Raw genomic sequence first — 12,046 nt, forward strand, 5'->3', positions numbered from 1 at the left:
AAGCACAGACAAACTGAAGACGTTATTCATATTAACCTTTGACTTATTATGTGTTTTTATTTTACCCCATAAATGTACTAAATCTGTCACACCCACTTTTGACCAGCTAAGTTCACCTCCGAACAGAACACACGGGAAACAGAAGAACGCATTTTTCACATCACATCCACACAACCAGTTGTTTTTTAAATAAATATCTGGGTTGAATTTGCGAGATCTGTTAACTTTAGTACTTTGCTGCTTTTGATGAATATTTAAGTGCGGTATAGGTCTGCCTAATTCTTTAACACGAAGTTTGTCTTCATATGTTAATGTTGAAAACGGAGATTTCAATAAAGTGCCAACCGAGTTCATTTTTTCACAGTACACAACACGATAACACGACCACTATTACGATGACAACCTCACGACTTAACACGTTCACACTACAATTGGTACTGTTGTAGAAATAATAAAGTGAAAACTTTCTCAAGCCAAGTTTTGAAGAAACCGGGAGAGATTTTATTATCTTATTGTTGCAGTCTTCACTCTAAGAAACTTGTTCCGACAAAGTGGAAGGACAGACAGAGCGAGAGGTAGTAAGGGATCAGCGTAGAAAATGGGGATGTATACAGTTTTACAGGCATTGCAAAAGCCAGTGGCAAATTATGCCTGGCACATTTTAGATCATGCTTTAGATGCTGAAAAGGACGAGCGAACATGAAGATTGCGCGCGCATCCCATTATATTTCTTATGGGATGTAGTGCCTGGCACAGATCCATCCTCCAAACACTGGTTACAACGTGTTTCGCTGCAAAGATCATATTGACGGTAGAGATTGTATAAGCGTAACTTGTTTCTCTCAGGTTTTGAGCGGAAAATATGAATTCTCCTTTTCCTTTTGTATTCTGGTAGTGCCATGGCACAACGGCACTACCTCTAAGCCGCCCCTGGTTATTTCAATAGGGGATAACTTGGACGCAAGTGAAGTAGGCCTAATTCGATGTTCAAATATGGCATTTCGTTTGAGATTTTCCAATGTGGATGATATTCATCTACTTACAACAGCTCAAGATGGATAAATTATTCTGGCCGAAGTACAATAAAGCTCAAGAAAGTATTTTTCATTGAAATTCTAACAGATAAAAGGTTGATTCATGAGTACTCTGCCAAATGAAAATGCTCCTTTGTTTAACATGCCGTAACTTATTTTAGATAATTATTGTCCCGCTCCTATCACTTGTATTAGGCTTGACTTGCCAGGAAAACAAAAAAAAAACAAACTATTAATTGGAAGAAATATCTTCGTTCCTAAACCATTTGGAGCAGAATTACATAATTTTTTACAAAACAACGTTTAAAGACTAATAGTTATGTCTATATTTAATATGCTACTAAATGAAATTAATAAATCTACATACAGTAGAACCTCTATTATCCGAGGTACTGAAGGGGGTGGGCTGAACGGTTAATCGAAAAAATCGGATAATCCGTACCATAGAAGACTTTCATAAATTAAGTGTTGCATAATTCAGTTTCATAAACTTCTCTGTGGTTATGTGTTTTAACACATTAGGTACTGGATCAGAACTTTTAAGTATAATAGCTCTGTTGGAAAGAGTGGTTGAAGAAAGAATAATGCTGAAACTAATCAGGAAGAGAAAAAGGAATTGGCTGGGTCACTGACTGAGAAGAAACTGCCTACTGAAGGATTCACTAGAAGGAATGGTGAACGGAAGAAGATTTCGTGGCAGGAGAAGATATCAAATAATAGAAGGCATTAAGTATAGGTCATATGCGGAGACTAAGAGGAAGGCAGAAAATAGGAAAGACTGGAGAATGCTGGGTTTGTAGCGTTAGAATACTATGAATGAATGAATTAATGACGGTCTTCTAAGTGTCAAGGAAACTTCCTATGATGAATTTCTGTGGAAAGATAGCAAAAGTGTAGGTTTCATGTTATAGATTGAAGTAATTTATACACTTTATCCTTGTTTTTATTAAATCTCGCATAGTTGTAACTCCAATCTCATATTCCGATGTGAGATGAACTACAGTTCTTCTTTCCAAAAACCACTCAATTATATGCACTTCTCTTCGATACTTAGCACAACATGTATTCTTTTAGCACTTCAGAAAGACGTTTTGCAGAGAAATTAAACAAGTCAGTCGAACAGTAGATCATAATGTGTAAGGGCAAAGGCTTTTAATATCACTCTCTATAAAAAAATACGTACTAATGTACTCAATATTTTTTCTGCAACAAAAAAGGAGAGAATGACAGACGGATAATCCAACAATCGGTTAATAGTGTGACAGATAATCGGGATTCTACTGTAATTAATTAAACAGTTTGTCATCATCATCATCATCATCATCATCATCATCATCAAATCTTTACCTGAATGCAGGAACTAGATAGCTCAATTTTTTGTACTGAAGAAAACAAAAAAAAAAAAAAAAAAAGAAAAAAGGAAAGAAAAAGTTTTCACATTGGCTGGACTCAACATTGGTCACAATACAACATAAGTAACTCTTCTATATTTTTTCAAAAGATTATACTTTCTATCAGTTAATATTGTTTCGTATGATGAAATACTTATGAAGTTTGCAAAAAAAAAAAAAAGTATAAATTAAGCAGAAAGCAAAATTGATGATTGAAACACATTTGAAACATTAATCGCACATATAAAATTAGACACGACAACACTGGAAAGACTTTCATTAGATTCGAAAGAATGAGCAAATGTGGGATAAGAACCACTTATTTTGTTTTGACTTCCCAAATTCATTGACACTACGAGTTCAGTGGCTTTTAAGAAGGAATTTTAATATTCCACTTGCCCTTAGGAATCCTGGAATGTTGGTAGAATGGGTGGCTTGAGCTTTTCAAATATTTCCTGGAAAACATCTTTATTGTCTCTCTGTAATATCAATTCAATTTATTAAGCCATACAGTGATAGGCTTCGTCACGTTTGAAAATACACATATAATTGAAAACAGTGAAGTTTAATTAGAATGAAAACACAAAACATTTTGAAACTCTAAAATTAATTAAAACACTTCTTCACTCTTAATGTAATAATTGTAACTAACTTAAATGTAAATAACTTTATTTATTAAAAAAACAATTTCGTATGAATTTATGTGAAGAAACTCCTCTACAGAATACAAAGGATTAATTAAAAGCCAATTATAAAATCTAGCTTTGAAACTATTGGTTGGTAACTTACAATATTGACTGGAAAGCTTATTATATCATTTCATCCCCATGACAGAAAAATTTGTATTAGTTTTATGTAATCTACAGTATGGGATATTAATTTGTTCACTATTTCTAATTTCATGATCATATTGGCTATTAATGAGTAATTATATTTTGTCGAGTGTAAAGGACTAGGTCGTACATATATAAATTTATTACAGTTAATATCTGTGATTGTTTGAAAAGAGGTCGACAATGTTCAAGATAGTTTCATTGACATAGAATTCTAATGGCTTTCTTTTGCAAAATGAAGACACTCCCAATTTTGCTACCATTGCCCCAGAAAATTAAGGCATACCTAATTATCGACTGAAAGAACGAAAAGTAGGCACATCTTAAATAATTTTGAGAAACGCAAGTCACTAATTTCTTTAATAAATATATAACTCTTGATAATTTTGTGCATATATATTCGATATGTTTTTCCCATGTTAAACTGGAGTCTATAAAAAGTCCTAGAAATTTGGTATAGTTTTGTATGTTGTCCTTTTTTATTACATGATTTAGGGTAAAAGTTATGTTGATAGTTTTTTCTTGATTAAGCAAAAAACAGTTAGATTCAAACCATTTAAGCCATTTGTGATAGAATATCATTGGTTAGAGCATGTAATTCATTCAGAGTAGAGCTAGAACATAAGAATGTAGTGTCATCAGCATACATAATTGTTATAGCTTTAATGAATTTAGGAAGGTCATTTATTGCTACTAAGAATAGCAGTGGACCAATTATTGAGCCTTGTGGAACACCATAATGTATACTGGAGAGACTTGACCAATTTTCACCTATTGAGACTAATTGCCTTCTGCTATGAAGATAGGTTCTAAAAATATTTAGTGTATTTCCTCGAATACCATAAAATTCTAATTTTGATAAAATTAAGTTGTGATCAACACAATCGAACGCTTTGGAGAGATCACAAAACACAGCATTAACTTGTGACCTATTTTCAAAATTTCTTAAAATTTCGGTTATTAAAAGCTCAATTGCATCATTTGTTGATTTCCTTTTTCTAAAGCCAAATTGGTTAGTACTAAAGAGATTTGAATTTTCAAAGTAGTCATAATAATAATAATAATAATAATAATAGTAATAATAATCCATTTTGAATCTTGCGTGCACTACTTTTAACACTTGAATATAATTAATTGATTACTAGTGGACTTACTCGTGTCAATCTTACATAATTAACAAAAGTAAGTCCATTAGTAATCAATTAATAATAATAATAATAATAATAATAATAATAATCTGGAAAATGTGGTACAGTGATAGTTATGGAAATATTAACAGAGAAGTAAAAATCGTACGAAATATGGAAAAATATAAATATTTTTATGAAATGTGAGAATTTTACCAAAATTTTCCTAATATGAAAAAATGTTTGGCATTAATTGCATTCTATACACATCATGGTTCATGAAAATCCTTCCTCCTGTGCTGCTAACAGGAATTATTTAGAATATGACATTTTATATTTTACCTGTCTCTACTTATCACCACCACAGTCATCTTCATCACTATAATCGTCACAACTATCTACATCATCATTACTGTTATCTCACTCTTATTATCACCATCATCATTATCACTATCACTATTGTGATTACCACTATCGTGATTACCACTATCATCAATCATCATGACTGCTATCATTGCTATCATCACTTTAAGAACTATGACCAACACTGTTGTTGCCATTATCACCAATCTACACCAACATCACAGTACGGTATCACCAACAACACCATCACCACCCACAATACCAATTTCATCACTACCATTACTACTACTCTTCTTATCACTGCATAAATACAATTAGAAACATTTTGAATCATTATTTGTTCATATTCCATTGAAATAAATTATTGAAATTTGTGTGACAGATGACTACTATTGGAAGTTATACCCAGATGGACTCGCAAGTGGCTACCCCAAGCTTATCTCTCATCGGTGGCCTGGACTTCCAGGCAGTGTTGATGCTGCCACTGCAACTAGCGCAGGGTTAATTTATTTCTTCAAGAAGAACAAGTATTGGTGCTATAATTACTATTCTAACACGTATAGGAATCCTTATTATATTTCATTGAATTGGCTTGGAATACCTGATAATGTTCAAGGGGCTATGTGGGGTGGTCATCGGATTTTCTATTTCTTCAAAGGTAAGTTTTATCATAATTATGACCTTCTAATTTTTCTTCGTTTCCTGTTCTTTTATCAAAACTTCTATCATAGTCTTCTAAAAGAAACGTGGAATTCTATACCTCTTCATTGTTCGTTTACCAATCTATAATTTTACTTTCTTATTACCGGTATAGGAAATATATTTCAGTGAATCTCAGTTTTGTATTGAATCAAAAGATTTTTGCTATTTTTCCACTTGCTGTTGCTGTTGTTCTTTTTTCTAATGATAATGCACTAAAACTAGTTAAATTGACAACTTTTAATAATGTACTTGTGTTATAACTATTGAAATTTAAGAAGTAATACTATATAATTGTAACTAGTTTCGGCATAGTTTCTGCCATTATAAAACTGTATTTTTTTAACTAATGGTGGATGCTTGACTGTTCACCATTCTCCCATATGAAGCCAGTTGTGTAACCAATTTACCAACAGTGTCGATGACCAGAATATGGGGAGGGGGAGTCTCTTTGATTGGTAGTATATAACTTATGTATGACGAATATACTTCGTATATTTACTTGACAATAGTTATTCTTAAGGAAATTGTCTTACAGGAGATTTGTATTGGAAGTATGATGCGTCACAATACCCTCAAGTCCCTGCCACCTACCCCAAACCAATCACAGACTGGGGAGGCATCAAGGGTGATCTAGAAGACGTGCTGTATGTTACTGGCAGGCGCATTTATTTCTTCTCCAATAGCTCGTACTACAGCTACAACTGTGAGACTGGTCTGGTAAGAATGCAAATTTAAATAATTTAATAGCTAAGATTTTTATGGTGACTGGATTGTGATGTAGTTTTTGGGTTGTGTGTGTGTTAACCATGTGATGATATAAAACATTCTATGTTCTAGAGTTACATATTTTATATTATCAGGCTAGGTCCAGTCCTGGAGAATAGTTCTTGGCAATGGATCCAAAAAAAAAGGTTCCCCTTTCCCCTTTCACTACATTCCCTGATGATGGAGCCGACATGTAGCTCCGAAACATTGGATGTCTCTACATTTAGAAACAGTGCGAATACCTAGAAACCTCGTACCAGACTAGGTGATGATAATGAGCTTGGTTAGATTACCATGTAAAGTGAGATTAACTTGCTAGGTTATACTGGTACTGTACTGTATAACGTATAAAGTTAGGTTTTGGGGCTAGATTATGTTATTAGGCTGGTTTAGAATATTAAACTTGATATAATTAGCTTGCATACATAAATACATCACACTAACATACGAAAACACACACAAGATTGCAACCTCATTCAAGAAATTATATTACAACATTGCATACAGAACAAATAATACTCTTCAAAAACATCTCAACACACATACAACACAAACAAACAAATACAGCCACACAGTCGTATACAAACTCAAATGTACCGGTAACACTTCTACATAGGACAGTCAGATCATTTCAAACACGTTACAAAGAACACATCACAGCCATAACAAAACACTTCCACATATGTAGAACACATCACAAATGCTAACCACACATGGATCTTTATGACCACCTATAGGAATTTATCCTTTCAATCCACTACAAATTCCACTATTAAATACAGCCATCAACAAAGACATGAAAATTCTACACATTCAACCAAAAAGCCAGAAACTAAACACACTAGAACAAAACGAAATATAGAAACACACAAAAACACATCCAAATGAAATTCTCAACACACAACTCAATTTCATAACACACACACTCTTTGACTCCACATTACACTACACAAACATACCCCTACAGGAAACAAAACAAAAGGCGCCAAGACCAGCAACGACCAGTTCTGATAATGGCCGATAGCAGGCCGAAACATGTTAACAAGTTAATACAAAATTTAACACGTGAAAGTCATATAATACGTTTTCCAAATTGCAATTTTAATTATGGTACCATGAATTAAAATTTATAAATATAAATTAACTGTAACCACCTATAAATTGTACCATGAAATGCCACTGGCTAATTGCCTATGCTTGGCTAATAGAGGAAACACAGAAAGGGACAGGAACACTTACCTATAGTTTTTGCTCCAAATGCTTCTCATTTTCACATACCATACATTCTTGGTATCCTAGTAAAAATTTGTCATTAATACAGCAAAGATTATTTTTGATAATTAATGTCATCTCATGTAAAAGACTGTCTTTTAGTTGCCATCTCACGTAGAATATTGTCTTTTAGCTTCTCCAATATGTGGGGATTGCTTTTGCAAGCCTTATCATTTAGGTTTTCTGATAAATAAATATCGTGAGAGGTCATCTCAGGAAGAATTGTGACTACAATCCAGAATTAATACTGGTAATGGTATCTCCAAGCATCAATTTCATTATTCTTATAATGTACTTATGATTTGTCACTTAAGAATTTAGTTATACTAACAACTTTCTAGTGTTAGAAAACTAAGTAGTGAATTACCTACTTGACTAATATGAAGTCGAAATTAGTCAATTAGATACCAGTAATTCACTACTTAGTTTTCTTTAACACTAGCAAGTTGTTAGCATAACAAAATTCTTAAGTGATAAAAGTGTGTAAGTTAATCAAGATGTATAATATAGGATTTATCATTGTTACACATGTATTAAACACTTTCGTTGTTGAGCTGTAGAATTAGGTAAATGTCTTTTGATCATACATGGTCTAATTTTCTTTGTACCAGTACTGGTACTCCATGTTTTGTCATTTTCAGTCATTCAGCAGAGATTTGTTATTGGACAAGGTTGTGTTACTAAGCCTACCAATCTATACCAGTTTATAAAGTAAAAGTGCACGTATTGTTCATTTATAAAAGACGTTCGGAATCATTATCATCTGGCTTATGCAAGCCTACATCCTCAGAATATAATCCTTCAAACCTAGTGGAGTTTTTCACGTGAAATGCTAAGAATTTCTCTACTGATGTTTTCTTTAAGTCCGTTGATACATTCTTGCTTTCCAGGTACCGGTACTCAACTTAACCAAATGCATAGGTGCTGATTTTTTTTTTTATTCTTGTCATGACATAAATGCGCTACCTGCATTTATAAACTCGTAATATAATTGAATCCCAGAATCCAAGAGAGGCCTAACTCCACTTTTGATCGAAATTGAGTTACTTATGTGATTGCATTGATTTTGTTGCTGCGCATCTATATACCAACCATGCTAAAGTGATGCGGAATATCTGTCGAAGTCACAGAGAGACCCAATTCCAGGCGCTTGGGCCTCTGCTGTAATCCATTAGGTAGTTGCCACATTTTGTCGCTAGATGGCAGTAGGAGCATTCTACATCAACTGTTAGGAAATTGCTTCAACTTCGGACAGCAAATCATCTGGGGATAGTATAAAATGGGAGACCAATATCTAATGTTTGTAGCTTTTATCATGAACATGTAGCAAAGATTGACTCAGAAAAAAATACAACTATGAATGAGAGATATATTAAAACACAACTAAAAGTACGGTACACAAAAAGAAGGGAACTATATTGTATTTTTTATAAGTTAAAGAAATGTGGAGCAGAAACTAGAAGAAAATCCTGATACTGAAACGTTATGTTTTATTTCATGCAAACCACTGAGCCTTTATATTAATACACTCCTCTGGAGCAATGCTTTGAATTATTTTTCTTTCACGCACAAAGAAAGTCTTGTTCGGTTTAGTGAGGTTGAATCTACGCCCAATTCGAAATGAACGGTTTTTTTTACAAAATATTTATGGTTAACATCATTATGTTGTGGTGTGTAGATAAGCTTCAGGGCTTCTACCGCGTTGTCTTGGTGTTATTGGTTGACGTTTCGACCGCTGTGTTGTGGCCATCTTCAGAGCAGTTGTTGGATAAGGAAATAGTCTGCCAGGTCTTATATATATAGCAGTCTCGATGGGAGGGGGAGTACTTGCTGTGATAGGTCGTAGGTTCTCCTTCTGGCATCTGATTGGTCGTATGTTGTCCAATCCGGTTGAGGTCTGTATGAAGGGGAGTATTCATATTAAATACTGGCCCTCATAAGGTCCGAAAGAGGCACTCTGTCGGACCTTATGAGGGCCAGTATTTAATATGAATACTTCCCTTCACACAGACTCCAACCGGATTGGACCATGTAGGACCAAGCAGATGCCAGAAGGAGAACCTACGACCTAGACTTAGGAACAAGAAACCAGGTCTCCACATGTAGGCGGCCCCCCCCTTCATCCGGACATCGGGCACGGTATCAAGGTCACTCTTTCGGACCTTATGAGGGCCAGTATTTAATATGAATACTCCCCTTCATACAGACCTCAACCGGATTGGACAACGTAGGACCAATCACATGCCAGAAGGAGAACCTACGACCTTTCACAGCAAGTACTCCCCCCCATCGAGACTACTATATATATAAGAGCTGGCAGACTATTTCCTTATCCAACAACTGCTCTGAAGATGGCCACAACACAGTGGTCGAAACGTCAGCCAATAACACCAAGACAACGCGGTAGAAGCCCTGAAGCTTATCCACACACCATGTTCACCAGTCGTGGAAGCCTACGCGAACATCATTATGTTGTGTTTCTTAAGTGTTGTAACAGTTTTTTTTATCTTATTTAGTGATAAACTGAACTAGTGCTGTATTAGAGGGCTGAGGTATGCAATTGCATAAACTGATTATTGTAGTGGCAGTGTTGATTGTTCGAAATGGAGACGGATACCAGACTTCCAGCTAAATATGACGGTGTAATATGTTATCTTCCTTGGTGTATTTTTTCTTCTTGGTCATTTGAAAACAAAAAATGAATTTTGTAGAAAGATCGTCCATCTCCTCAATTAAATATTTGCACTAAAGTTAAAACTTGCATAAAGCATTTTAATTCTAATTTATATGACAACAATGACTGATTGTTCTTCAGTTCAAAAATTATATTGCTGACCCTGCCTTCTTTTTTCCAAACTATTAAATTATTTGGAATCATGGGGGTTATAATATGAACAATGTGCGCAAGGCTATAAAAAAGGATCACAGTTAGTGGTGGCTCCTGCATATTTCTTAAGAGGAGGAAGGAAGTTAACAGTATAAAATGACACCTTGAATGAAACATGCTACAAATTGCCTACATTCATATATGTAAGACCAAGTAGTGTTGGGGTTGGCCTTCCCTATTGTATAGCAATAATCTGTTCTTGTAAACTGAGTTTCCTAAATTGTCCAAAATATAATATGTTTTCACTCCCATTCATTGTTGAATATTTGCACAAATAAACAATTACAAGGAAATTCACAACCTCGCAGCATTTTTCACTCACAATACAACATCACACTGTTGGAAGAGACTAGGTACTAACACGTAATCGGAACCGTTTTACGGAAATGGGAATGGGAAATAATCTGTTAGGAAAGCAAGAACACTTCACCCACCCACGTGGTCTGTGTTGCCACACGTACATTTACAAGTTCAGTATCACATGCTTTTGAAGAATGTCAGTTCTTGTAAAGTCACACTACCATTATTGTTCAAAGCTGCCGGTGGCCGATTATTTTTTTATGTTGAAAATAATGTAGTTTGGAGTACTTTCAATTTCAAATATATTTGTACAAAACTGACAACTTGGCTGTTGCCCTGTCTAGCAGACAATGAATGGAAGTGAATTTCAGGGGCCAAAAAGATCCGCGATAATAATGTAGAACTGCTTTCTCTTTGTTTTATATAAACCCAACTTCAACTTTCAGATATCCTCGAAAGTTTCAAACCATGAATAGTAGCCTATACAGAGTGCAATGAATAATATATTTTGATTTATAATTTTAAAAAAGTTTATAATATGGTGTCTTTCATAGCTTTGCGTTAAAACTGTTTCTATGGTGTCTCCTTCTAGATGTGTTCTAGTCTGGCTGAATGCAGCATCGTTACATGGCAGCAGTAGCAAGCTTGCTGCACGACCAGTCGGTTTCTATATTTCCTGCCCATGCGCTGATTCAGAGGAGAATCTCCTCCCTCTCCGTTCATTTACTTGCTTTAAAACTCTGCTTCTGTCTCTCGCGGCTAGTGCACTGTTGTCTATGTGTTTTAACTGCAGTAAAGGAGGAAAGGATTGGCTTTCCTCCACACAAACAATCTCGCATCTTTCTCACAGTTTTCTAGCAGCACATGATTGCGCGTCGTTTAAAACTCGATCAACTGAGGTTTTCTTATAGCTATGAACTTAAAAATTATCGAATCTCCCTCGAATTTCAAGGCATATATTTCATTTGGTATTTACTTGCAAAAGAAGAAAAATGTGAGGAGGACGTTCCTCCCTTCCCTCCCCCGAGGAACCGTCACTGACCACAGTCTTTCTCAGAATCACCTGCATGCAATAACATTGGAAAAAAGCTGTACTCTAGGATAGATCACATGACTGATAACCAAAAAAAAAAATGTGAGTGACCAAAAGCATAATGAATTTGTTAGCAGAAACAGGGACATTATGAAACTTTTTTTTTCTTTTCTCTTGTACGGAGGAGGGACCCGAAGACTTACATTGCAGCCTGAGGCTTATTGTGCTTACCACTCCTATTCTTGTGAATGATTGGGTAGCCGATTGATTGATGTTGTTTGTTTTTTGGGAAAGCAAGAACAAGTTTTCAGAGGTCACAACGAGGGCAGAGATTCTTCA

General features: G+C 34.9%; 1 protein-coding gene across 2 annotated transcripts in view; it reads left to right on the forward strand.

The window, feature by feature from the left end:
- Positions 1–12,046, forward strand: part of LOC138705011 (collagenase 3-like) — a 111,878-nt gene that overhangs the window by 82,075 nt on the left and 17,757 nt on the right. For both annotated transcript variants that reach the window (XM_069833548.1, XM_069833549.1), the window contains 2 exons: positions 5,131–5,406; positions 5,986–6,167. In XM_069833548.1, the coding sequence (XP_069689649.1) occupies positions 5,131–5,406; positions 5,986–6,167 (458 nt within the window). The remainder of the gene's footprint in view (positions 1–5,130; positions 5,407–5,985; positions 6,168–12,046) is intronic.

The sequence above is a fragment of the Periplaneta americana genome, chromosome 8 (genome assembly GCF_040183065.1).
Source record: "Periplaneta americana isolate PAMFEO1 chromosome 8, P.americana_PAMFEO1_priV1, whole genome shotgun sequence".
NCBI lineage: Eukaryota > Metazoa > Arthropoda > Insecta > Blattodea > Blattidae > Periplaneta > Periplaneta americana.